The following is a 25,141-nucleotide window of genomic DNA, read 5'->3' on the forward strand; positions in this document are numbered from 1 at the left end:
ATCCGAGGTTTGTCTTAGCTTGGGTTAGGTCTGGGGCTAGTCGATGAAATTCCTTGTGAGAGGTGAAATGGTAAAGAAGGACGAGACTTATTTGTTCTTGTTGTTGATGTCGATAGTAATGCGTTCTTGTTGGCGCAAGGTTGTTATATTTACTTGCGATAGGTCAGAACCCAAAGTTCATATCGACACTCTCCAATTATGTTGCACTCTTCCAAGCCAGTCTGACTGAATGTACATTACCTAATTAAATCCGATAGCATAAATGTGTCGAAAGAACAGGATGACTGCGCAAACAAAAAGAAAAACCTTGATCATTTTCATCCTTGCATTTGACGAAGCCTTTCAATCTGTATCACTTGGTGTTGTTGAACGTTGCACACTTTCATTTCTTCAGACTACGGACTAGGTACCCTACAGTTGCCTCCGTAGCACAATAGACTACAGCACTCCACTCAAACATGCATTTCTAGAACAGTCACTTTGCAGTTTTCGTACGCCGAGACATAATACAAAGGTTGTACAAGAGTTCCATCTGAAACATGGGATATAATTTGATTTGTACACGTCAAGGTTCTCGTTACACTAAACTCTCATGCCACAACTGTTATTGAACAACCCATTTTGAGCAAGATGAAACAAGTGAAGCTCATCTACTTTATAAAGAATGGAAGCTTATGAGATTTCGCTATATTTATAACCAAGGTAGTATCTAGACAGAAGGCTTTGAACAAATAGCGGAAGTTACTGAAAAGGTCAGGCTTTTATCTGTGAACAATTTAAGATACGTTATTCTTGAGTTGGCAAATAGACCAAGGGAAATTCATTAATAAAATGAGTAGTGGCAAGCATGTGTCTGGCGTCGAAGAGAACACCCGTGGACCGTGAGACAATACTATCCAGTTCATCGTATGAGTCCTCTGGTGCCTTACAGGTTGCTAGCTGCGAGTCACCTATTGAATGCAACATCGATAGAGGTGCTGCACAGTGCCCTTCCATCGTCCTTTGATAAGCCAAGTCCCCTCACGAACCCCTGAATCGGAAGTTGGAAGACCACAGAAACAGGGTATTACTATTACGTCAAGGAGATTGCAGTGCTATTTCGATCATTGCAAGGACTAGTAAAATCAAACGCGTAGTTTGGTCAATGGAGGAATGTCGTGTAACTGGCGGGCCTAAGAGAAGGTAACGTAAGCATAAGTTACTGGCGGAACATTTTCGGTACCAAGGTTGACACCTCAGCCAGAGCTTGCTTGGTAACACAACCGCACACCCCAATACAGACTTTCAGAGATTGGGGCATCTACGTTAATTCTCTTTGTTAAATTTGAGATAGCCAATAACGGCCCTTCCAAGAACCGGAAACAAGCTAATCGGGTGTCAACGAAGCTTTTCACGTCCTATAGACCTATACTATCTCTTCTCAAATCCATAAGATGCCAGGCCACGCCGTACCGCAGATCGATAGCCACAAACGACTGTCAATCTCCAGAGAACTGAGCACCGCGATAATGAGCAAGGAAAAGAGCGATCAGAGCAATTATACAGGCTTCGGCCTCCCGTAGTGCTGTTGTTCACGGCAGGGATGCCTCAGCTACGACGAGAAAAAGCGTCAAAAGACTGGCATGCACAAGGCTCTTTTATGAAGATTGACATCAAGGAGACTTAGCTGGCTGTGGCACAGCCCAACTCGACTATAAATGAGCCGGTGAACCGACTTTCGCAAGATCGGGTCCACGATGCCAATTTCAGGGGCAGCTGGCACTGAGGGCGCAAATAACGCACGACGGGCTATACAAGACCAGAAGAAGAGTACGATCTCACTCCCGATTGCTTCCAACTCGCTTAGACCTTATGTCAAGAAAGAGGCCAGAAGCCGTTTGGGCACAAAGTTCCTGAAAGGTTGTACGGCTGAGAAAAACCGAAGCGAAGACGTTAGGCCGAAGTCCATTCTTGTCCATCTATACGCACGGGTGGAATCACCGCGTTCCGGCATGGATTCTGACTTGGAGGCGTTCAGCCGTTATCCAGCAGATGGTAGCTCTGCAGCACCGCCAGGTCGGACAGCCGCAAAAACCAATTATCTGAATGAGCGGTTCCAATCCCCAGCAGCTATCAGGGGGGACCAGACTCATCAATTTCACCGACCCAGAGAAGGCGATGGCAAAGTTATGGAAGGTTCTCAGCAAAATGAAGGTCTTCGAGGAGTGGGAGGCGTACCAGGTGTATGGTGTCAGGGTCAAGGACAATGGCAAATGCGACTATTTTACACCCCCTGCGCCACCTACTTCCTAACTGCTCAACACCAGCTTACGACACCATGGCCTGGTAACTGTCTGTTACTTGAGGTTACCTGAACTGTGTTTATGGGAGTGTTGCTTTGAGTTGGTAGACCTGAAAGCTGATGCTTGCATCGCGCGCCTTACTCGCAATCGGCGGTTCCAAGATTCAGGGGCTGGACCAAGGGGCAAGAGATCAATACAAGCTTTTCTTCAGGATGGATGGTTCATAATTACACGAATATCATCATTCCATATACTTTATTGCGCACAACTGGGTTAAACCTTACATGATCGGTTGCACTGTACTTGTTTCTTTACATTCGTCCGTCCTGTCCTTCTAAGCCTGCCCCTTCAACCTCGCTTCAACGCAGCCACCAGGAACGCCAGGCACACGCCAAGTCTTGACTAATTCAAGTCCAGAAGTGTCAAATATCTTCTGGAAGCCTGCTTCAGTACGCTCCTTTCCGCCCATCGTCATAACAGCCTGATCAAGCACAGCGGAGGCAAAATCGGCTTCTCCTACACGAGGAGCAAGGACCATTTCGCAAATAAGAACTCGGGAGTAAGGTTTCATGGCTTCGGCGAGACGAGTGAGGATTTTTATTCCAACGGTATCTGCGTAGTCGTGTAGGATCATGCGCATAAAGTAAGCTTTAGCCCCTGAACTTTGTATCAGTCATGGATCTTGTAAGTCGTGGGTTTGCAGGAGTAGCGTACCTTTTACGGGCTGCTCCGTCATAAAGTCATGCTCAACAAGCTGAACATCGCCCGGAAGAGTCTTCTTCGACCTTGCAAGCTGTATGACTTCCGGTCGTTCCTGAAGCATGCAATTCTTGGGCGACAGCTCCGGGTGAGCTTCGAGAATCTTGTTAAGGACCGTTCCTTCACCACCGCCGACGTCCACAAGCTCTATGGTGGCGTTTTCCGTATCTGAGGAGTCGTTCTTGAGGGTGCTGAAATCAAAGTGACCAGTGACGGGGATCGCAACATCGATGCCGGCCATGCCTGTCTGGAAAGTTTGAAATCTCTCAGGGTTCTGCATCATGATGCTCCATACTGGCGTTCCTTCTTGCTTCCAGTAAGCAGTATACGGGTTATATAGGGGGTCTTGGGGCTCTTCGTATTTTCCTTTCGAAACAAGATATTCGTCAAAGTTGTGCATATGTTTGAACCATTCGTCGTACCTGGGATACGTTAGATAAGCCTCAACGCCACTCAGCGCTCAAACTTACATTGCCAGGAACAAGTGGCCCGGTGCAGGCTTATCGAGGATGTAAGCCAATGAAAATTTGGTGTGCTTATACTCGCCGCCGTCGGGATCTGTTTGGTCCAGGAATCCGGAAGCAACTGCAGGAGGATGTGAGACTGTGCTGACCGACGCTCTTGACAAGGGGACTGTCACTGACCTAACACGCGCCCCATCCGCTCTATGTTGATTGGAATTTCAGCTCTAAGTCAACCAGCCAATAGTGACAAGGATCCTTACCTAGAAGGGAGTCTTGGACGCCAGTGGCTTGAGAGAGATCTTGAAGAGATATGGACCCTGTGGCGGGAATGGCATCGAGGACTTTGAGCTTCATAAACGTTCGGATAGCAACCAATTCGGCAATCTAAGAAATGCGTGAGCAGCCGTATACTTCTGGACCGTATTTCAGGAAGTTGGAGCGAAATCACGGCTTACATTGAGGCCATGGTAGTTGGGCTTTTGATCTGGTGTGATGAGGGCATTTGTGAGTGTCCTTGCTTTTTCGAGGATCTGGACCCTGGACATGTAACCGTTCAGGTCTGGAGCATCGGAATAAGCCTTGGCAGCATCATTGAGGCTGCTGACTAGATCATCGATCTCTTGTTTGTTCGGGAGTGCCATTGTGACTGTTGCTGATCGCAGATGTTTGTGCTTGATCTGTTGGTTCCAAGGTAACACTACAGCCAACAAAGCAGAGACATGAATGAGCCGAGGATAGAGGGGCAATCCTTCACCCTGGTCGGGACTAGTCCGAAAGGATACCTAGAGGAGATAAGATACGTACCTTAGAGCCGGCTAAGACACTTAGAGTGGAACCATCCAATCCTCGCCATACTCTCACAGGTTTAGCCTAACAAAATACCCGGCTCCCCTAAAAGGCTAGTGGCCGTGTCCCGTGCCGAAAGCAGGGGGTTGAAGATGATCCAACTGTTTTCATATTACGATTGATGATGGCATCTTGGCCATTTCTTATCAGGGTCTGACTTATTTCGACGAGAAGGCCTCTGTGTTTATCTGTGCGAGCCACAATCGACCCAGACACCACTTCCGTGCCATCACATCTCCAATGCTACCCCCGCTCCAAGATCAACATTCCCCAACCCGAGGGGTCGGAGAGGGAGAAGCTAAAGCGGGCCACGTAACATCAGACCAGGCCCGAGACCCAGATCGCGGAGATCAAGAAGAACAGGGGCTAGCAGAGAGACCGCCGTCGACATCACCAACACAAGCTTCAAGTCGCATCGAACCCGACATCTTTGACAACAATGACCTCGAGGATGAGCTCTACCCAGAATCAACCAACACGAGCTATCTGACGTCCATTGCGTCGGATATTCGTCGCGGTATTCAAGAAAACGGACGAACTTACGGTGTTTATGGCCTACACAAAGCTTGGATCCCTAGTGACGATCTCGAGGTAAACACAATGCGCTATTCTTCTCAGGAAGCACGAGTACTAATTAGAGTTTACAGGTTGAGCGCAATGATCTCCAGCACTGCAAATTCACGATGCTCATGGGCAACGAGCTTCACTTGGCTCCTATTGTCGACCATCCGCAAAAGATCCTCGATCTTGGTACGGGGTCAGGTATTTGGGCGATCGACATGGCCGAGCAATACCCTTCAGCTAAGGTCATTGGCGTCGACACAACCCCGGTTCAGCCCAACATGATACCGCCCAACTTAGTTTTCGAGGTATGCCAGTCGACCTCCGTGGGCACGCCTTTGATTTTCACTGCAGTAATACAACACATTGAACCATACTGACGTCTCCAGATTGACGATGTTGAAGATGACTGGCTCTGGGGCGAAGGAACTTTCGATCTCATCCATGGCCGAGAACTTATCATGGCGATTCGCAACTGGCCTCGTCTGATGGAGCAGGCTTTCAACCACCTCAAGCCCGGCGCTTACTTCCAGCTCTCTGGCTCAGTTCCCGACTTCAAGTCCGACGACGGCACACTGCCCCCTGATTCCGCTTACATCGAGATGGGCAAGATCTACTTCGAGATGTCGCAGCGCATTGGCTGTTCAGGCTGGGAACCGACTCGCTGGAAGGAGCACTTTGAAAACGCTGGCTTCGAGGATGTAGTAGAGCGCGTCCTCAAGATACCTACGAATCCCTGGCCCAAGGACAAGCATCTGAAGGAGATTGGGGCGTTTGAGCTTTCGCATTTCCGAGATACCATTGGAAACGTGTTTGCTCGTGGGTATGAGCAGATCCTCAACGGTGATCCGAATTACTTCCAGGTTCTACTGGCCAAGGCTCGAAAGGAGGTACTGAACCCAAACATGCACAGTTGGGTGCCATTGTAAGTGCTTGCTTTTGCTCCTGTTATGGAGTATCATCAAGAGCTAACGAGTGTCATCAGCTACGTCGTGTACGGCCGAAAACCAAGAAGTTACAATACAGACCAGCCACCATATCAGAAGTCCGCTTCTCCCGACGCTTAGTTGGCTAGCTGTGAAAGCTGTGTTGTGCTGAGCGAAAGCTGAGCAAAGGGTGGACAACAGGACTTGCAATATCAGAGTGGTGGTATAATCCATGGCTTGACAAATAATGCCTAGCGTACGACTTTCTATTTCTGAACTCTTATCGTCTCTGGCTTGCATCCATTGTGTAGTCTTGACGATCGAGTATCCGAGACTTTCATAGAGTCTCAAGCTTATTATCAATATCAAAACCAAGCAATCTCTATCCAACTTAGCTAAGATGCACCTTCATTTGTCTCATTATGACAACAGAACTCAAATCTTCCTCACGTCTTTGGGGTTGGTTGGACTAGTAATATGCCAGGAAAGGAAATGGTAGATAGCAAATATACATTTCGTGATAATTTCGGGTTGAATAACAGAAAGTATTTGACTTGAACTCGAACAGTAGATAGGATTTTGTTACTGTCGAGAGAGATCTGAGCAGCATCCATGCCATCACAGGGGAGGCTAGGGACAGGAGTGCTGAAAATTGGTCACTGCCTAGCTGTACCTCCTTACTAGGTCCACTAGAGAGTTCGGCCACACATCCATAGCTGTAGAGATACTTGCCAGCCATAAGGCAACGCTACAGCAAGATAATTTAGAACACGGTGTTCACCTCCGAGATATAAACTTGGATCCAAGAACTTTCAGTGACGGCCATTGAGTCTTACATGATATCAAGCATTGGGGCTCTGTAGCGCTAACACACGAGCTTTCTTTCGGCAGTCAAATGAATCATCCTCCAGGTTTTCTTTTGGTGCATTCATACTGTAGCAACTGGCCAGGCACTATGGCATCATGCCAGAGTTGCGAGGTACCAAGGTAGATGCAATTTTTGCAAATCAGATCTGTGGCCGAGAATTCATGTCACCATATGGAACTTGGAGCGTCAAAACAGGGGTGCCTTGTCACTACGAGGATCACAGCTGGCAGGAGGGGCAGAAGGAGCGGAAAATTGGGAGAACACTTGTTTAAGTTCTCAAATAACTTTGATTAATGCATATTCCTCCACGATTGTATTGTAAGAACAGATTCCTTGGACGATGGCCAGATGGCTGGATGCTACACAGCTACTCCTAGGCACACCGTCAGACAACGTAGAGAGCTTTGGAAAGAAGAGAAGCTGGTTATGAAATAGTCAGTAAAATACCCCTTGATGAGAAGGCAGGCAAGGAGAGTGTCTTACTTTCGTTGGCACTCGAGTCACGCTCAAGGCAAAGTTCAAAAAAGTCATTTGCCATCCTTGGCAATATCAACGCAAGAGCGTCACCCGCAAGTACAAAGCGTTCCGAATTCAGTTGGCGCAAAGAGAAGCCGAAGACTGTGGTTCGCGGAGTGGTATATGGTGACAGCGTCGCTCAGGGGGACGTCGGCTGTGATTTCAAAGTCAGCCAAGCTTTGCAGAACAGTTCAAGATAAGATACTCACTGAAGACGTTTACCACAAGAAATCTATCTGGATCTCGCCACCCTGTCGGCGGATGTTGGCTCCACGACGGCGCTCTGGGTTGGGAATGCGCTCGATGGTGATGCCGTAGCGAAGGGCGAGGAAGAGGAAGAGCCACATGGTGAACTCGCCGAACCACTCGGCATGGGGCATGCTGTGGGTGTAGGCGTCCCAGAACATGTCGAAGTGATTTTGTAGTTTGTTTGGAAAGAAAGTAGAAATCGTGTCGTGTTGGTGTGTCTTGGGTGCAGCGATAAGTACAAGTGTTAGTTGCTGACGGGAAATTTGTGGGCGGTCCTAGCAGGAGGTACTAAATTTTTGTAGCCCACTTTGGTGATGCAGATGTACATCCCGCACCCGTGCTGAGCTGACATGGGTTGGGCTGGGCTGCATCACCTCTACTGAGTCACTCCGCTCTCGTCTCATCTCTTCTGCCTCTCTCTCTCCATCCCACCATCAAAACAATCACTCAAAACAACATCTTTCGGGTGGTGATAAACAATCATTTCCTTTCTTATTATATACGCAAACATCGTCATCAGCATCATTATCTTCTCTTCTCTCCAACTCGTATAAATCACTGATAACAAAGAAGAATATTCTGCTTCATCGGGCTCGTTGCCCCTTGCGCTCACCAAGCACGCGTCGAGGTGATCCTCTGCAAACTTATCCTTGTTTTCCCCTTCTCCCCTTGATCCTTGAATATCGCAAACTTCGTCTTCAATCCTCCTTTGTTCTCATAATCCAAACATTTACTCCGCCGCTCTTATTGTTTCCCTATCACAAAGTTACACTCCGCTGCAGTACAGCAATCATGGGTGGCAAGGCCTTCGCTCACGCGAATCCTCCCCTGGAGACACCTCGAATGTCTCACACGGCATATCTGGAGGCCAAAAACACAGTCATTCGACGCCTGAATGAGAAATTCTACTGGACTAATGTTCCGATGGAAGGCCCCGGCAAGGAAGACCACGGCGACGTCGATGTCCTCGTCTGCGACATGAAAGGAATCGATATCTTCAAGGAGACTGTACTTGATGCCATCTCTAACGCCCTCGGAGCTGAATCCAGAATCACTGAAGGTGGCGCCGGCCACTTCTCTGCTCACTTCGCTATCCCATGGCCTGAGCATATCCCTCTTCCCCAGGCAAAGGGAAAACCAACTCTTCGTCCACCGATTGTTTCCATCACTCCTCCGTCACCTCCGCGCCCTTCTACTCGTTCTACTCTGACTGCCACTCCTGGAAACCTGTTCAAGCTTTCTGAAAACGTTCCTACAGTTCCTCCTGTCAGCACTACTACTGGAAAGCCTCCCCTGGATTCAACCTTGCCTTCTCCTTTCGGTCCACACCCTAACCCCCTTGGTTCAAACCCTGCTCTCTATATCAAAGAAGCTTCTAGTCCTGACGCAGAGCCAAGTGCCGCGAAGGACTCAAAATCAAACGAACAAACCGTAAGTCGATGCTCACTTTCCTCTCCAGGAGCTAAGCTTACACCATGTTTTAGGACGCTACAGTCGCGGGCTCACAGACGAAGTCCTCATCCAACGATTCTGATGGCATTAGTATCACCTCTTCAGAGCGTAGTCAAGCATCTGCTGCAACGGCTCCTGTGACTGGCAAATGGGGAACCCTCTCTTATATCAAGAGGAAAATGAAAACCGGCGACTCATCTTCTCGTAAGTACCTTTCCCTTCTCGAGCACCCTGTTCTTACTGATCAGGCTGCTAACATGAATAGGATCCTTTTCACTGTCTACAATGTTCAAGCGTGGCAAGTCAGGCCGAGATTCTGTTGCATCAAACTCTACCCACGGAACTCTTGAAAAGGTATTATCATACAAAGACTTGACCACGTTCACTATTCTCTAACGATAAACTCAGATCAATAGTTCCTTTTCAGAGCCTGGTGCTACCCTTCCAGCTATTCCTGCACATGGAAATTTCAGAATCAAGAGAAGGGCTGTCCCAAAGTCGATCCTGACTAATAGCCCTTTCGTTTCCCCGCCTTCTGGCCCAGTTCACGATAACCCATTTCGTGACCCTCCCCGCGTCTTCATCCAAGTTGACGTTCGATACTGTCTTTCAAGAAAGCAAGCTAAGTACTTGCGTTTCTTCGAGTCGCACGGCGACTTTTGGCAAATCGTGGGATCCATCATCAGTCCCTATGGTCTTACCGTGGACGACAAAGGTCTTCACATCCGGGTGGAAGAAGGGGAACGCATCAACCGTAAGAAAGCTAAGATCCTCCTTACCAGCAAGCCGGATGAAATCCTGATGTTCCTTGGACTCCCCGTTGCTGAATACTGGCGTCCTTTTGCCACCACCAACGCTATGTTTGAGTACATAGCCAAATGTCCCATGTTCTCTCGAGGGTGCAGCACCTTTCAGGAAGAGATGGGCGTCGTCACTTCTAACGAGCGTCGACGCATGGCCTCGCGCCCTGTCTATCGAGAATGGGTTCAGGAGTTCAAGCCTCGCTTCCTACAGAGAGATCTGGATTTCGGGAGCCCCTTGACCCGTGATGACATCAAGGAGAAGGCCTTCTATACTTTCAAGATAGAGTCTGAGTACCACGCCCGAGTCCGATCATTCATCCTGGGCTCACAAAGAGAGGAGCTTCGAAAGTACATCAAGTCGCTCGTCCCCCTAGAGGACAACTCCACCCCGGCCAAACAAAGACGATCCAAGACAATTAAGGCCATGTCCGCCATCGTCATTGATGGCATGGATGCTTCCGAGTTCGGGATCGCCGCCCCGGCCAAGCTCCTCCGGGGAAATGGGACGTGGGACATGCCACGCACCGAGGAGTGGATTCGCACCAAGGTGCAATTCGTTGGCCGCTATGCCAACATGAGCGCGGTAGAAAAGGAGAAGTTGAGGGCAGAGTCGGCGAAGAGGAAGGCAGAACGCGGCTAGGGTCGTCGCCGCCTAACGATCAACGATGTCCCGGAGCCGGAGGCCCAGTCTGGGGAGTCTGAACTACTCCCCGGGCTGGCTCAACTCAACCTCGGCGCCAGCAAGTAGGCTGGTTGCCTACCCTCTTCCAACATCAAGACCACCGGGCCTTGAAGCTGGTCACCAAAATTTTGTCCATGTTTTTTAAGGTATGTCCAGCTAATTCAAACTGATATTCTCACGGAACTAACCATCCATAGTTCTATTTCACCATTTTCAACGTTCGTCGATCGACGACACACGCGGCGCACGTAATCTAATTTTTTTTTTTTAGCAGTCGGGGTCAGGCTGTTCTTTTCCGGGTGGGAGGGATGGCCTATATAGGCGGAAAAGTGTATATACAATTTGCTACAATCGGAGTTCTTTTTGGTACCATTATCGACTGTCCCCCAAAATGCATCTTCTGTGATATGCGTGATCTTTGAAGCTGTTGTTCTATGAAGTCCTTTGCACTGTCGTAGTCTTTGTGCGGCTGATTGCTATTCTGCATGAAATGCGTCTCACCAAATTAGTTTACAGCACATTAGTTTGATTTCTGTCACTTTGTTGGCAGCTTGGCTTCACAGCGGGCACGGATTTCGATTTCAGTAGGTTACAGTGGGTGCCTGGGGAGTGATATTGTCTTTGTACCTGTGAGGTGCAGTGTTCAGATATTGCATATGACCTCATCACGCTTCTCCCAGCTTGAACACTCCCCATTATCTCCCCAACACCGGCAGTAGACGCCCCTGAAATTGGTACACTAGGGATACTGGGCTACGAGGTACAGTGCATTCAGTTTCCAAATTATCTGCCACCGATTTGCTGTGATATTACGCGAGGGCTGGGACCCCTTTTCCCACAGATTCATCACCCAATATCTAACGCCGAAGCACGAGCTACACGGGTAAACCTTTCCCGACTTCCTTCTGGCAAGTCGTCCCCAAACACAATTTTCTTCCCTCACACTCCCTCCCCTCCCATCTTCACTCTCACTCACCTCCACCTCACAACTTTGGGCCCTCGACATCTCCCTGGCCATCTCTACTGACATCTACTTTGTCACAGACGGAGTATTTGGGAGCATTCTTCTCTGCGGAGTTGGGCCGCACCGACCTTCTATCCGCATGGTCGGTGCCTCCTCCAAGCCCTAATCAAACCCGGAGTGGTCCCCCGTTTCCGTGCTCTCTTGACACTTGAAAACTACAAACCACCAACAAGCCATAAGCCCTTCCGCTTCGAATCGACAGAATAGGCCTTCGCCTGGGTAAGTTGCTACCACTATTTCTAAGCTTCACTGTTCCGCCTGCGGGTCTCGTTGTCTCCTGTACAAAAGCAACTCGCTGACTATCTTGTGTTCTTCACAGCCTTGGCATTGGCCGTTTCCTCGTCCAGGTCACAATAAGATTTTTTCCTGCGTGCTACATCACTCTAGCATTTGATTCTCCTTCAAAGGTATGTTTGCTTACTTATTCTCCTCCATCTCCATCTGCACATCATGAACGTAGCGTGTCACCACTGCTTTTCCCTCGAGAGCAAACATCACGAAGCCTCACCTGCACTTCAGTTCCTATCTTTACATCTGCAGCTGGTCTACCAAGGTTTCTTGAACAGCGCTGAGTAGAGGGTGCCAGTTTCATGCTTTTTCAATCTCAGCACACTCGGAAATCCATCTCCATTCCTTGCAAACATCCGGATGCTTAAGCGTTGTGACTTGGCAAAATCTGCTTTCCTTTTTATGCCTCTCGATCTTTTTTCCAATATTGCAATCGCCAAGCTAACCTTCTTCGGTTTCCAGATATCTCTTGCTTCTCTGGATCCTAAGCTCTGAATTCCACGACGGAATGCCCCGTCGCTGGTTTTCCGATCGGCTCCATGATGCCTGGGGGCGCGTGGCGGGTCGCCGTGGACGGCAAAGAGACCAAGGAAGCCAAAGCCCTCAATACTACGCAGAAATCGTGGCTACTCCTGACCAGAGCCCGGATAGGGCCAGCCACCTCCACCTCCGTCGAGGTGCCTCTCTCCCAGATCTCCTAGCCCGTGCCGCCCTAGAGCGTGTTCCCCCACCGCTTCCTCTTGATAGCCAAAGCCTTTGGGACACTCCAGCACCTGCCATTTCTCCTGTTCGTTCCCAGCCAAGTGGCGCTATCGGGCTCGGAACTTTCCTTGGGGAGTTGGAAAGAGAAGCGTCCCGCTATGATCAGCATTTTATCCCAACAGCTATCATTACGACTCGCAACACGGTGTCCATCGACCAAGGGACTGGGGGTCAGCCCTGGATGCTTCCCGGCCAAGTAAGTTTCACTTCACTACAAGCCTCGCCTTCACAATGGATACCCCTTTAATCGTCAAGCGCGTGGCAGCACAAACATGTGTCAGCAATGTGAGCTGACAATGGAAATAGGATTTCTTCCCTGAAAGTCAGCCACTGGTTCCTAGCCATCTGAGAACCGGATTGTTCTCGAAGTATGTCCGGCATACGCTTCTTCCTTCTTACCACGCTAATTGTGACTTTCTACAGCTCTCAACCCGAACATCGCACGCTTGAGCCATGCGACTGCTGCAGCCCAAAGTTCTTGTTCGGAGACTGGCGGGCCTTGACTCTCGACCCTCTCACGCATACCTTTACTCGTCACGAATCTTTGACATCGTCCTCTGAGCTTCGCGGCCGAGGCGATCTCAAGTCACAAGACAAAGCATTCGCGATCCCCATCAATGTTATTACTAGTCAGCCAGGCTAGGGGCACCTGCTGCAAACATACATTGCCGAAGTTCACAGCGATGTCTTTTCCCTTCTACTTGATGTTCTCGTCTCCCCGAACGGACTGATTGGTCAAGAGGACGAGCTTAACCTCCCGCTGTTGCTTGCCACATTGTCATATACTCTAGACCAAGGCATGACCCGGGAGACCAGGAAGCTCAGGAGAACTATTGATCGATACATCCCCCTCCGCATGTTCCACCATAATCCTCATACCAACTCACCTCGTCTGGAGTTTGAGTACTACGAGTTCCGTTCCGAGGAAATCTACCGGGCCTGGCAGGTAGTCTCTCAAGATGGAAGACTCCGTGACTACCTCTCTCCCAGTGAGGTGGTGACTCTTTACGTCTGCTTAGTGCCTAATTGGTGTTGGTCCGGCTGCATTCACGACTACGACGATAAGTTCATAGAAGACACAAACACTGCCTGGGCCTATATCAAGGGCGACCCTGGGAGTCAGTTTGAGCAAGTCTTTCAAAGTTTCTTCAACCGCACACGACTTGGGTTGCATTCCTGGACTGGAAGCGATGACCCTAGTGGTGGAGACTAGATCTCTGTGACCAAGATCGATACTAACGAAGAAGCTCTGCAAGCATTCGGTGATCAATCCCAAGCCCAACCAGACGGCACTCTCACCCTCTATGGCGTCCCGTTCCAGGGAACTCGGAAGGCACCGCATCAGAACCACCCTCCAGCAAGTGGAGGTGACTTGGAAGAAACCCTTCGGGGATTTCAGGGGGGGGCCACACCGGGCTCTCGTTGCATTTTTCAATGGTGCGCCTGGGGGTTCGGGTCACAACCCAACGCCTGGGACCCAAGGTGCCCTTCACGGGTGCTCTTGGTGACATGCGCGAGAACCCACCCAGGGTTCTCGTTGCACTTTCCACTGGTGCTGGCCGGGGTTCGAATAACAGCCGAGCGCCCGGACTTGAGCAGAGCAACGCCAAGCTGCGAGAGATGAGTGAGACCCAGGCGACTCCTCGTCTAGAAGCGACGTAAGTATTTTCTGTCCCTTATTAAATCAGATGATTAACATTTAACTCAGGGGGATGACGAGGCCTCATCCGATGAAGAGTCGGATGAGTCTAGCGTACGTGAGACAACATCTGAGCTCTTGCGGCAGTCGGTTCTCGATGCACTTTTCACTGGCGTGTGTGAGGCGCGTGATGTGAGCCATCAGCTGTGGGGGCTATCAACTCAAAATAACACTCTTACAAAGTTCTTTTCACTGGCGGTGCTGGGGAGGTTGTTGATGGGTCAGTTGAAGATGGGAGTTTCACTGGTGTGCTGGAGGGTCCGGATTACAATCAAATGCATGGAGGTCGAGATACACACAGTATTTTGCCTCCTGTGGCTGTATCTAACATGTCCGGCAGTGCAGAACGTGACATTCGTCGAATTCACAGAGACAGCTATGCTACCTCGGGTTGGTTGACAGTTAAAGCTTATGATGTCTCAACAAGACATATCAAGCCAACACGTCGAACACATTCCAAGTACAAGCAAATTTCAAGAACATGTTGGTCAGATTTCGCATCCGTTACCTATCGATGTACCTAAGATTAGATTTCTATCATTGGAACTTTTCCGCATTCCCCTGCCCAAGTTCTCGGTCATGTTACCCCTAGAATGACTCGGATACACCACATCAGTAAGAATCGTGAAACCCATATCAACAGTGCCGTGGAACAACAATGATCTATCAGGCCAAAGCGAGTACGCCCCAACTCACCTCAAAATCCCAATATGTGCTAGTCACAGTATCTTGTTATAAACTCTGTGTTCCTTCTTCCAGTGTAGTTCGCGCTTGGAAGATCATATCCCTCGGTAACATGTTATAAGGGAAATGCTGCGTTCGATTTCAACTGGGGTGTGGAACGACTCGAGATACTGTTCATTATCCTTGGGTGATTTCCATGATTTAAGACAGAGGGGTCTTCTTGTCTTTTTGGGTGTCTGGCGAGTCTGTTCATCCCTTGCTGTACATGTAGAGCCGATATATCGTGAGATTCTGTATATACTTTCTTTATCCTTGAGACTAATTAAGTTTAGATATAGTACTATCCACCAACCATACGATGTTCCGGAACGCCACCCGCAGTATAGGTCACTTTGTAATCGAGCAGGCCGCATCGGTTTCGAAGACTCGTAGGGTTCTTTCTTTATGCTTTACGCTGTCTTACCATCGCTTTCATACGCCTTCATCTTGGAAATCCAGCATGTTGCAAGATCTTGTGATTCTTAGTCATGAATCGTATATGCAAGTCTTCGCCTCCCAATGCTTTTCGTCGTAGGAATAACTGTTACAGAGTCTTGTACCAAGTGCTTCCCGAGCCTTGAAGCCTAGTTAACTCATGAGAAAGGTCGAGAAGATACGATGAGGGCAATCTCTCATCTGTAATGCCAGCACCACCATAAGTCGGGCCGCCAACGTGGCTCCAGGGACAGAACGCACACCAATCCATTGTCAGATACAGTTGCTCGATAATGGATGCTAGTTACGCCAGAATATCTCGTTCTTGGGGTAGCTCAACCGTATAGTCAAGATGGTTTCGATCGACAGGGACAAGTGTGGCGTGTTCATAAGCTGTCGGTTGAAAAGATCTTGTACTCAAGGAACTAGGCCAAGGTGTCGATGCCCGCAGGCAGGTGGAATTATCGTCACTGCGTACTGGTCTTCTGTAGAACGGCTGAACGTATGCGGGTGAGAATAGTGTTTGTTCGGAAAGCGGCGCAACATGAGCGTACATTCTGTTGCCACCTGTGCTGACCATCATAAGGTCGGCTTCGAGGGATAATTTCGTTTCTTTTCGGATGTAGGACATTAATTCTGTAACTGCTGGCTTCACGTTAGCACCAAAGCTGTGACTCGTGGATTGCATGTCCAAAGGGGTAGCTCGTCGCTCTCACTGTGATAGACCATGCTGGCAAGGTCTTTGACTTCGAAGGATGCAGTTCTTGGTTTTCTCGTAATGGAACAAATAATCTTTGCGGTTCCTGACTTTAATTTTACATGGAAACTTCGATGAGGGAAGCCAGAATGGTAGATCCCAGTCTCCAACTCGGGCTCCTCGCCTGTGTGGTTTCGTCCGTTTCCGTCGAGATGGCTCATCCGACAAAGGTCTCGGAAGCGTGCTTACTTCTCAAGCTGAATCCTCAAGATTTGGCAGTCTCCTGTAGGACTTCGGGCTGCTGCTCTTTCTATTGTAATTGTTGTCGGTCGGGGCCGTTGTGTACACGACATGGAGCCTGCGGTGAATCCATGTCGTCTCGAGGCTACAGGAGCTTCTTCGTGCTGGTGAATCTGAATATGTCCTAGAGAGTAGATACCAGGGAGCTGTTCGTTTATATTTATATCAAGCAGGTCAGCAAAGAATGTGTGAACTCGTAGCTTTGCACAGCTCGTATGGAAGGCACATCGAGAGCAAATAGAATAGCTGAGCAAACTGTACTGCTGGTACGCATCCTCAGAGAGATCTACCTCGGACTCCAAGTGGCTCATAATAGATGCCAGGCGTAGTTTTGTGTGTCGAGTGAGCCGTGGCCTGCCTGTGCCAAAATTCTGTGATCAGGAAGACAAGTCAAGGAAGCAGCTGTCACTTGCTGGCGTGAGGTGGTCGGGCTTAAAGGGGTGGACGAGCCATATTACTTATGTTACCAATGAGACGCCGTCGCCGTTGTTGTTCCATGACTTCTTGGTTGAAAGAAAATTGTTGTTTACAAGTGAAGGCAGACAGGAGTCAGGTGCCGAATGGGTAAGTAGGGTATATGCAGGCTGTCAACATTTGATTGCCATTGCAACTGTTCTGAATCGCGAGTTTTCACGAATCACTAATTACTCAATTGGCCATCCTTTGTGTATCAGTTAATTGATAGCTTCAGCTCTTACGAATGGTGAGATCTCTGGTCAAATTTGGTCGGCTTGAGGCCTTGTGAATATAATGTCTCTGTGCTGACTCTCCCCCACAACCCACTACAACAGGTTCAACCTGTTATCTTCCGTAGTATAGTGGTCAGTATGCAAGCTTGTCACGCTTGAGACCCGGGTTCAATTCCCGGCGGGAGAGATCCAGCCACCTGTGATACACAGGCGATCATTTTTTGTGTTTTTGCTCATTTTGTCATCATCTAGAGACATTCATTCTGACAGTTATTCAATTTTTGTGTGTTTTGTTGGTTCTGAACTTGGAACAGTGACAACAGATCTTGGCGTGCGTTGTTGGGGTGTTAGGGTGTGCTTCCAGGGTCTTGCTGCGCTAATTACGGTTAGCTGATCGCAATGATCGGCATTCATGCATTGGAAGTTTGCTGGACAAAGTCCCCTGATTCATGGTTTGCTCTTGGTTTTGTTTGTCTGAGCAGCAATTGCCACGAATGCGGTCGAATCGAGCACGTACTGGATTGGTTTTGTTTTTACAAGCGAGTGACAGATGTGTTGGAGAGCGGTTGGTGAGTGGTTACAGTTTAGACCGATGGTTGTTCAACTCGGAGACATCACATATAATGGGCAATTGACGAAAAGTGATAGAAGCAAATAAGTATTGAGTATGTACTCTATCCAGGTTCTATGACCCAATCAAACGCTATTATAATGAATAACTTGTCATCCTCTAAACCCAATGACCTCGACCATGAGGCTATGCAAAAATATGTGCTAGAAACGTTCCATCATCAACCAACATTTACTCGTCGGGCTGGACCTGGGAGTACAGGCAGCCAACAGGCTTCTTAACCTTGGCGGCCTTGACGGAGAAGGGAAGGCAGTTCTTGTTGCCGCCGGGGTTGTCGATGCTGTTGTAGACCCAGACAGACCAAGAGGTCTTCTCGAGGTCGTCGCCGTTGGGGCAGGCAACGAAGCCAGCGCCGCCGTTGGTGAGGATTCCGTCCTTGTCGATCTTCCAGCCGTTGCGCTGGCCGTTCCTGGGCATGGGCTGAGCACCAGTTGTGTAGCCGAACTTGCCCTGGCCCATGCCGGAGAAGTCGACGTAGGCCTGCTGGCCAGGGTTGCCGACGGAGTAGAGCCAGAGCTCGTCGCCGGAGAGATGGAAGGTGACTTCGTTGTGTTTCTTGCCATCGTCGCAGCTGGCCTCCTGCTTCTTGAGCTTCAGCTCGAAGGACTCCTTATTGGCCTGGATGTAGCTGAAGTGGATGGGGCTGGCGGAGCGGAGGGCGAGACCGTTGAAGTAAGTGGACTTGGGAGTGGTGTCGGCCTTGGGGGCAGCTGAGACGACGCCAGCGGCGACGAGGGGAGTGACGAGAAGAGTCTTGATCTGCATGATGGCGGCTGTTGTGTTGTTGTTGTGTTGTTGTGTTGTGGTGGTGGTGGTGGTGGAGTTGAGGTTGAGAGTGTGAGTGATGAGTGAGTGAGATAATGTCGAAAAGAAGACAACATCGAGAGTCTTATATACCCATCTTCTCCCCTTGGTCGTCTTCATCTCGCATCGTCATAGCTGAGAGATCGATCGTCTCCGGCAGTTGCCCCAATAACGGACTCTAAGCCCCAGCCCCAGTCCGAACTCCGAAGGCCCGCGGTGAGGACTGAGGAGACGGAAGCATGTCGCCCGCCTCGCGGAAGAATAGAGAATACGAGATATCTCCACAGTCCACTGCAACTCAACAATTATCTCCCTGAAGTAAACCCACTGCATCCCGTAATGCATTGAGAGCTCAGGCGGTCGAGCCGAAAACCCCCAGGCCTAGGCCCCAGAAGCGTTGCTGGACATGGCTAAAATTGTAAGGGTCAGGCCGGCCATAGAACGCCAATGGACACCAACGCTAGGGATAACGGCAGCCCAAAGCAAGCCACCCGTGACCAAAGCCCAACCCCAGGCCTAGGCCCAGTCCAAGCCAGCAATTGAGCTGGAGCTCCCTAAATTTAGCAACGTCCAGCCTTTTCTAGAACCTATCGTTCGATGCCGAGGCACTCAATCTCGCCCTAGCTAATGCGTGGACCCTCAGTGCTTGGCTACATACGTCATAGCCTCGATCCCCAAAAGGTAGGGCCTAGGCGAAGCTAAACCGCCCTGACCACTTGCAATGCCATTGGCATTGAACTTGTCTTTGGGCCATCGCCACAAATGGAGCTCCTCGTAAATGCGAGCTTCTTCATGCAGAGACACGTTGGCCAAGAACGATAATTCAGGTGAAATGCTACATCTACTGTGATGCCGAGTTCCGCTGTTCTGTTGATGTTGAAAACAGTCGGAAAAGTTTCTTCATTAGGGGGCGGAAGTCTACCCGGAAATAATGGCCTATGCTAAGGCTCTAGGTTAGGATTAGGAACATTCCGTCATGATCAGTCACTCAAAGTCTGCCAAGGTCAAGCCCCATAGAATAGTATCTCAACATGGGATGTTCCTCGCATAATTGTATCTATTTGTGGCTGAGCGTGAATAGGAGAATAGCGGCTTCTCCACTACGGATACAGCGACGGTGAACAACATCCAAGGTTCAGAATGCCATATACAGTGGAAATACAAGGACATTGGCAGTGGGCCATGCCCAGTTTCAGCTATAGTGCCCCAGATTATGAAGTCCGATCCTTGGACCTTGCTCTTGACGTGGTATTCCAAGCACCTGATCTGCAAAATCTAACGAGATTGGACAGAATAATACGAGTTCCAGTGCAGATCAGTCCGTATTCAACGACAACAGTTAACATGATGTTGTCTCCTTTGTATGAAGTGACAATTAAGTTTTTAACGTTGCAGTATTTCAACTACAAATGCTTTTCATTCAATTTGAATAGAACGATGCTGCTAAAATAGGTGCTAACCAAGGTGTTGTTGATCCGGCAACAAGTGTCGTGGCTGGTGGATATATTTGTAGTTTTGCTAGGATAGCCTCGCTATACTGAAGCGTAATCAAGATAATCAAACCTAATTATGCTTTGTTCAAGAACAGCTCTCATATCGGTTGGTTCTTACTGTCTACTTCAACTATCGCCAATCAGTCCTAAGCTCAGGGTACAGCCTTAGCCGTAACAGCATAGACTAGTCATACACAGTTAGATTCTATTCCAATTCTACCAACGCTGCCCCCAGCAATGCCAGCAAATAAAACTACCAAAGTCACATCCCGAGACAAGTTTGAGAGGCTGCCTCTCCTTCTCTCGTATAGTGTCGATCCAGTCACAGCAGGCTTACTTTGTGAGACCATCGTTGAGCCAAACTCTTGGCCGAGTTTTCATTCTTACTTTCATGACGAGGATGATCTACGCTCAGGCGGTGGCAAAGACTTACACCCAAAGCGCGCCAATCGTGGGGTAGACCACGATGCGCATGATTTCTTCAAAAGGCACGTTACATCTCTTGGCATTGGAGATCAACATCACAGTCGATCATTGAGGTTTTGGAATGGCAGAAGGTGCCTTACTCGGGATAGGTTCTGGGCAATGCAAAGGAGCTCATAACAACGAGAGTCGTTTTGCCGCCGCTGCACTCGTCAGACAAACGCCACTGAAGATTGAATTACATCCAGATATTCATCTTGTTAAGCATATTCGATACTGAGACTTTTACTACCAGAGACCTTCAATTGTGGAGGGTGCCGCGGAGTATGAGATTGACGGTTTGGTTGCACCCGGAACATCCAGCATCAAGAACATACGTCTAAGCCACGCCGAGGTCTCCGGATCGACATTGTGCATAACCATCACGGCCCTCAAGGCTATTAAGACACCCGATATGTCGGTCGGAAAACTGTGACAGAAATTTAGGACGCTGCAAGATCCCAAGAGCCGGGAAGAATTCTTCTTCAGCACAAGAACACTTTGACAATGCTTGAGCTCGACGTATCAGAGTTTGGTTACAGAGGTGTCAAAATGGGAGAGTTATCAGATGGATGATCTTGAGCAAAGAAGGGACGAACAGTACCAGCTTGAGAGGAAGTCAAACAACATCCCCTCTATATGGATATTTCAAAAGAGAGTTATGAACTTGACTGTCACATTGAAGTGATTTACAGCAAAGAGAAACAAGGCAAATCTATGTAGTGAGCAGGACAATCTCGGACGTTGCTAATATCTACAAAGGCTATGAACTGAAACCCAAGGACGAGCCGTGGCCACGGCCAGAGCGGAAGCTTGAATAGATCTATATATAGTAAACCATGAGCAATATTTGAATTTTAATCACAGTCAGTCTGTAGATGGACTGTTTTATTTACACGGTATTTCTTACGCGGCAGAGATATCTAAATTACTCGTAGCAGTGATCTAGTTTCAAGAAATTCACAAGTGTAATTTACATTTGAGGTGAAATGAGGTTGACATAGACTATAAATCCCAAGATAGTGGCAGTCTAACTGAATGAGGTATATGCGTAAGCAGACTCCATAGATTCCTTATCTCACTCAGCTACAATTGAACTTCTCAACCTCGACTATCTCTATACTATCAAGGTTCCTGATTGGATCCCAAAATCTATCCCTGAAAGCGATATCTGCTTGCAGCACATCGGAACATGACGACATTCTCATCCATTCCCCCCTACATCCTCGGCGGCGCTTGTGTCAGCCGTGGGATGATGGCTCTCCTCTCACCACGAAAGGAGTACGGCCACGTCGGTCTTCTTCTTGAATCTAGCAAAATCAGCACAGAAGGCGGCTCTGTTTCACCTCTTATGTACTTCAAGGGTCTTCGTGAGATATCATACGGTCTTACGTTGATGGCGTTCCAATATCAGGGCAATGAGAGCGCCGTGACGACGTTTTCTGCAATATTGTCGATCGTGAGACTTGGTGATGGTTTGGTTGTCTGGATGAAGGGTGGTGATGAGCTGAGATATAAAGCTTCTGGTCATTGGATTACAGGACTGGGGTTTGCTGGATGGGTGATTTGGAGATGGAGTTACTAGGAATTCCAAAGCTGGAGCAGAAGTCACATTGGCTTGCAGGTACAGACACAGATTGATGCTGAAGGTTAGAAAAGTTGCAATATTCCTAAAGACGGCTCAGTTCACCGCTTTTCTGGATATAAACTAGTGTCTATTGCGTCTCATATGCATTCTTCCCGAAGTTGTGAGCACTCGCTAAATTCTTCTGCAGAAGACGTGCTACGACTATCGAAAGCATTCTTCTAGAGTCTTCAAAGCTATTTGATCTCCATATTTGGACTGTCTTTAGCTTTGCCTCTTATCATAGCTGTGGACTAAGAAATACCCCCAGAACTTGAACTGGTAGGGCAGGGACATCACCAACTCGAGATCAACTGGTACCTGGCTGCATACCTTTGACGGACCAAGACTTGGTATTTCTGGCCAGATCGATATTTAAGTTGTAGTAAAGTCAGGCCGTGTTTCATGAGGCTTGTGGTATCAATATGGATCGACGTCAAACGCTCGAGGAGCCCAAAACCGGAATACCAGACGTTTTGCAAAGTATGGGCACCAGAAATGCAGAATGGTCTCAGGATGCACCTCTAATACCATTAAACGTATATGGGAGCATTTATGACGCGTCATCTCGATCGTAAATGTTATCTTCGAACCTTTGACGGTCTGATATGCAACCTCCAGTTGGCAGTGACCTGACTTACATGCAACCAGACTGACACTTCCTCATGATACCAGCACCATTGTCTCCAGGCTTACTTCCCTGTGCAACTTAAGAACTCAATTGAGATTTTATACGTAAGGTCTTTTATTTTGTATTATTCGAGCTGTGGTCGCCGCGAACGAGGTTGACGCCGCTGTAGGTTGCATGACAGGATGTCTCATGAAGTGACAGCCACGTAACAACATATCAATTTGTGGTTATTCCTGCAGTAAAAGACTATGAATAAACAAGAAATGGGCGACATTTATTTGCGTATGTGAACTCACCGCAGAATGGAAAGACAATGGCTTTGCTTCGATCTTCACCGCTCGCATTATGATGCGATGTCAACAGGAGGTCTGGTTAGTCTGGATCAAAAGAAGCAGACCAGCTTCTTCTCCAGTTAGAAAGAAACTCTCTATAGATGTTTATCGTCCATATAGCCTCACCTGATGGTCGCTCGATAAGTAATCTTCGACCATCAGTGCAAAGTTCCCTCGTCCTGGGTAAATGACGCACTCAATCACTGCCAAACCCAGCATGTACCAGTCTATTTATGACCTTTTTTGTTTTCCAGAATACATTTAAACCAGTCATGATCGTCTCATTCATGTCTCTCCGCTTTGAATTGTGTTCCCCTCGCTTGTTCATTGGTATCACAAAACCCTACTCCGACCCCCAACACCGAACCACATTTTACTCGGTGCTCAAGTTCCACAGTCCATCGCCCAAGTAATGTGCGTCCTCAATCACGGGTCCCTTGCCCTTGGCCTTGACCTCCTTGGTTCCCACGACGAGTGTTCCCACTGCGCAAGCCTCCTCCTTGCCCTCAGCTATGACAACCACAGGCTCACCCTTGACAAGCTCTCTGCTCCATCGACCCTCCTCATCCATCTTCTGATCCATCTCCTTGCCCTCTTGTAGACCCTCGGGGGCACCATCAGCAGGTAGTCTGCCTCCTGGGGAAGTCAAGCCGGGGGCCATGAGGGTAGCGCCCGAGAGGACGAAGCGAATGGCACCGCGGTCTATGCGAATGCTGGGGAACGCTTGAGGGAAGCGGTGTACGAGACGGAGGTGAGGAACGAGGATGCCAGTGAGATCCTGTTGGTAGAAGAGAGGTGTTGAATCGAGAACGTAGAGAGTGTTGCGGTCCGTCAGCTTCATGCTTGAGAGCGACGCCTTCTTGGGCAGAATCTCGTCGATGTAGGGGTTGAGTAGAGGATATGTGTCGAGAAGGCCCTGGCGAAGGGAGCGCTGGACAGATGATTTGAGCTTTTGCTTCGGTGAGCCCTGGATTCTGGACATGGTTAGATGAGAGCTTTGAGAGGTTTCATGGCGGGGGAATGCACTCTTTCTTGAACATTGTGGTGGTTTAACGGCAGTGCCGAAATGAATGCAATACTGGAGTTGAGCTATGTTGTTTACAGAACAAATAAATAGAAAATGGACGGTAGAGAAGCTGGACTTGTCGTGTCGTGTCGGGTCGTATCGTGTCTTGGTGGGGTGCTTTTGGTATGGAAAAGTCAAGTCGACAAGTGCCCCGCGGCATCGGGTGGCGGGGTAAATCTCGAGATGCAATAACAGAGGCACAGCACCAATGGAAGTCTCCAAAATAAGTATCATCACAGAACACGCGATCACAATTAATAGACACAACGGACATTCCACAAGGGAAATTCATGATCCTGTTATTCTCTTGCGCCTTCGCCATTGCAGGCGAATCCTGTTCCCATCATTATCGTACATAAACAATGCCCTTCCCCTCCTTTTCGTGGAGGGGTCAAGTCAATCAAGTACCGCCAGATCAGCCCTTGACGACATGTGAAACAGTTCCGTCATCCTTGAGGTGCACGTTGAGTCTATCCTCCTTGAAGTCCTTTGTGACCATCATTCCGGGCTCGATGATGCGTGTCTCCTGGGGGAGGTCTCGCTTGGCAAAGACCTGTTCGTCAGCGTTAGCAGCGTGTTTATATAGCCTGAGCATAATTCGTGGACAACATACAGTCTCGGTCGATGTCTCTTCATCGGAGAGCTTCTTGCCGACAAGCTTGTTCTGCCACTCCTCGGCCTTGTCGCCGGATGTTGAGTTGATACCAGGAACGACAAGAGGCATGATGGGCGTTGTATTTGTTTTACGTGAGAGTAGATGGTTCGATGAGTGTAGTCAAGTGTACGGTGTTAAAGAGTAAAGATCAAAGAGTCGGTTGCTTCCTTTTATACATAAAACTTGCGTGCAATCACTGCATTACATACGAGGCAAAAGCAGGAAGCTCACGCCAAAGTTGATGACGTAGACTCACATGGCTAATCCCCAGATTCAGCTCGATTGGCTACGCGTCGGTTACTCAAGGGAGAAAACATGACGTGCGTGTGAAAGGGGGGGAACGTTTAAAATCTATCAAGATCTCTTGCATTTTTTTTATGTTACTTACCTAGGTAGTTACTGGTGAAATGAATGCAAG

The 25,141-nt window shown here is 48.7% G+C and overlaps 11 protein-coding genes and 1 non-coding gene across 12 annotated transcripts; 7 read left to right on the plus strand and 5 right to left on the minus strand.

Annotated features, from left to right (window-relative positions):
* Positions 1–1,736: 1,736 nt before the first annotated feature.
* Positions 1,737–2,354, plus strand: FVEG_10264 (hypothetical protein; the record flags this gene model as incomplete). Its single annotated transcript, XM_018899334.1, has 1 exon — positions 1,737–2,354. The coding sequence occupies one exon, from the start codon at positions 1,737–1,739 to the stop codon at positions 2,352–2,354; it is 618 nt and encodes a 205-aa protein (XP_018757385.1).
* A 110-nt stretch (positions 2,355–2,464) lies between these two features.
* FVEG_10263 (hypothetical protein) lies at positions 2,465–4,206 on the minus strand. The gene is made up of 6 exons (XM_018899333.1): positions 3,961–4,206; positions 3,766–3,889; positions 3,686–3,706; positions 3,512–3,626; positions 2,997–3,463; positions 2,465–2,939 (listed from the first exon to the last, which is right to left on the minus strand). The coding sequence occupies exons 1-6, from the start codon at positions 4,144–4,146 to the stop codon at positions 2,617–2,619; spliced, it is 1,236 nt and encodes a 411-aa protein (XP_018757384.1). The 5' UTR covers positions 4,147–4,206; the 3' UTR covers positions 2,465–2,616.
* Positions 4,207–4,454: 248 nt separating this feature from the next.
* FVEG_10262 (hypothetical protein) lies at positions 4,455–6,377 on the plus strand. Its single transcript, XM_018899332.1, has 4 exons — positions 4,455–4,942; positions 4,999–5,220; positions 5,302–5,837; positions 5,898–6,377. The coding sequence occupies exons 1-4, from the start codon at positions 4,592–4,594 to the stop codon at positions 5,977–5,979; spliced, it is 1,191 nt and encodes a 396-aa protein (XP_018757383.1). The 5' UTR covers positions 4,455–4,591; the 3' UTR covers positions 5,980–6,377.
* An 867-nt stretch (positions 6,378–7,244) lies between these two features.
* FVEG_16764 (hypothetical protein) lies at positions 7,245–7,629 on the minus strand (the record flags this gene model as incomplete). Its single annotated transcript, XM_018905999.1, has 2 exons — positions 7,245–7,376; positions 7,432–7,629. The coding sequence occupies one exon, from the start codon at positions 7,627–7,629 to the stop codon at positions 7,441–7,443; it is 189 nt and encodes a 62-aa protein (XP_018757382.1). The 3' UTR covers positions 7,245–7,376; positions 7,432–7,440.
* A 271-nt stretch (positions 7,630–7,900) lies between these two features.
* On the plus strand, positions 7,901–10,779 carry FVEG_10261 (hypothetical protein). The gene is made up of 5 exons (XM_018899331.1): positions 7,901–8,902; positions 8,956–9,127; positions 9,189–9,277; positions 9,332–10,554; positions 10,606–10,779. Exons 1-4 carry the CDS (start codon positions 8,264–8,266, stop codon positions 10,364–10,366), a joined length of 1,935 nt encoding a protein of 644 aa, XP_018757381.1. The 5' UTR covers positions 7,901–8,263; the 3' UTR covers positions 10,367–10,554; positions 10,606–10,779.
* A 1,449-nt stretch (positions 10,780–12,228) lies between these two features.
* Positions 12,229–13,695, plus strand: FVEG_10260 (hypothetical protein; the record flags this gene model as incomplete). Its single annotated transcript, XM_018899330.1, has 4 exons — positions 12,229–12,678; positions 12,789–12,850; positions 12,906–13,111; positions 13,157–13,695. The coding sequence occupies 4 exons, from the start codon at positions 12,229–12,231 to the stop codon at positions 13,693–13,695; spliced, it is 1,257 nt and encodes a 418-aa protein (XP_018757380.1).
* A 221-nt stretch (positions 13,696–13,916) lies between these two features.
* FVEG_10259 (hypothetical protein) lies at positions 13,917–14,317 on the plus strand (the record flags this gene model as incomplete). Its single annotated transcript, XM_018899329.1, has 2 exons — positions 13,917–14,140; positions 14,191–14,317. 2 exons carry the CDS (start codon positions 13,917–13,919, stop codon positions 14,315–14,317), a joined length of 351 nt encoding a protein of 116 aa, XP_018757379.1.
* A 2,823-nt stretch (positions 14,318–17,140) lies between these two features.
* FVEG_16763 lies at positions 17,141–17,212 on the plus strand. Its single transcript has one exon. It is a non-coding gene; the product is annotated as a tRNA-Asp (tRNA).
* Positions 17,213–17,614: 402 nt separating this feature from the next.
* Positions 17,615–18,975, minus strand: FVEG_10258 (hypothetical protein). Its single transcript, XM_018899328.1, has one exon. The coding sequence runs from the start codon at positions 18,578–18,580 to the stop codon at positions 17,828–17,830; it is 753 nt and encodes a 250-aa protein (XP_018757378.1). The 5' UTR covers positions 18,581–18,975; the 3' UTR covers positions 17,615–17,827.
* Positions 18,976–21,530: 2,555 nt separating this feature from the next.
* On the plus strand, positions 21,531–22,168 carry FVEG_10257 (hypothetical protein). Its single transcript, XM_018899327.1, has one exon. It carries the CDS (start codon positions 21,608–21,610, stop codon positions 21,998–22,000), a length of 393 nt encoding a protein of 130 aa, XP_018757377.1. The 5' UTR covers positions 21,531–21,607; the 3' UTR covers positions 22,001–22,168.
* Positions 22,169–23,375: 1,207 nt separating this feature from the next.
* Positions 23,376–24,042, minus strand: FVEG_10256 (PUA domain-containing protein; the record flags this gene model as incomplete). The annotated part of the gene is made up of 2 exons (XM_018899326.1): positions 23,376–23,976; positions 24,029–24,042. The coding sequence occupies 2 exons, from the start codon at positions 24,040–24,042 to the stop codon at positions 23,376–23,378; spliced, it is 615 nt and encodes a 204-aa protein (XP_018757376.1).
* Positions 24,043–24,483: 441 nt separating this feature from the next.
* Positions 24,484–24,792, minus strand: FVEG_10255 (hypothetical protein; the record flags this gene model as incomplete). The annotated part of the gene is made up of 2 exons (XM_018899325.1): positions 24,484–24,621; positions 24,682–24,792. The coding sequence occupies 2 exons, from the start codon at positions 24,790–24,792 to the stop codon at positions 24,484–24,486; spliced, it is 249 nt and encodes an 82-aa protein (XP_018757375.1).
* Between the last annotated feature and the right edge of the window lie 349 nt (positions 24,793–25,141).

Source organism: Fusarium verticillioides, chromosome 9 (genome assembly GCF_000149555.1).
Source record: "Fusarium verticillioides 7600 chromosome 9, whole genome shotgun sequence".
Taxonomy (NCBI): domain Eukaryota; kingdom Fungi; phylum Ascomycota; class Sordariomycetes; order Hypocreales; family Nectriaceae; genus Fusarium; species Fusarium verticillioides.

Bases quoted from the DNA above. Each gene is read 5' to 3' on its own strand.
- FVEG_10261 (XM_018899331.1), top strand. From the start codon at position 8,264: ATGGGTGGCAAGGCCTTCGCTCACGCGAATCCTCCCCTGGAGACACCT. The intron at 9,128-9,188 runs GTAAGTACCTTT...TAACATGAATAG, and splicing joins AACCGGCGACTCATCTTCTC to GATCCTTTTCACTGTCTACA. The intron at 9,278-9,331 runs GTATTATCATAC...CGATAAACTCAG, and splicing joins CCCACGGAACTCTTGAAAAG to ATCAATAGTTCCTTTTCAGA.
- FVEG_10262 (XM_018899332.1), top strand. From the start codon at position 4,592: ATGCTACCCCCGCTCCAAGATCAACATTCCCCAACCCGAGGGGTCGGA. The intron at 5,221-5,301 runs GTATGCCAGTCG...TGACGTCTCCAG, and splicing joins CGCCCAACTTAGTTTTCGAG to ATTGACGATGTTGAAGATGA. The intron at 5,838-5,897 runs GTAAGTGCTTGC...GAGTGTCATCAG, and splicing joins ATGCACAGTTGGGTGCCATT to CTACGTCGTGTACGGCCGAA.
- FVEG_10263 (XM_018899333.1), bottom strand. From the start codon at position 4,146: ATGGCACTCCCGAACAAACAAGAGATCGATGATCTAGTCAGCAGCCTC. The intron at 3,464-3,511 runs GTAAGTTTGAGC...AACGTATCCCAG, and splicing joins GGCCACTTGTTCCTGGCAAT to GTACGACGAATGGTTCAAAC. The intron at 2,940-2,996 runs GTACGCTACTCC...TACAAAGTTCAG, and splicing joins GACGGAGCAGCCCGTAAAAG to GGGCTAAAGCTTACTTTATG.
- FVEG_10258 (XM_018899328.1), bottom strand. From the start codon at position 18,580: ATGAAGACGACCAAGGGGAGAAGATGGGTATATAAGACTCTCGATGTT.
- FVEG_10257 (XM_018899327.1), top strand. From the start codon at position 21,608: ATGACGACATTCTCATCCATTCCCCCCTACATCCTCGGCGGCGCTTGT.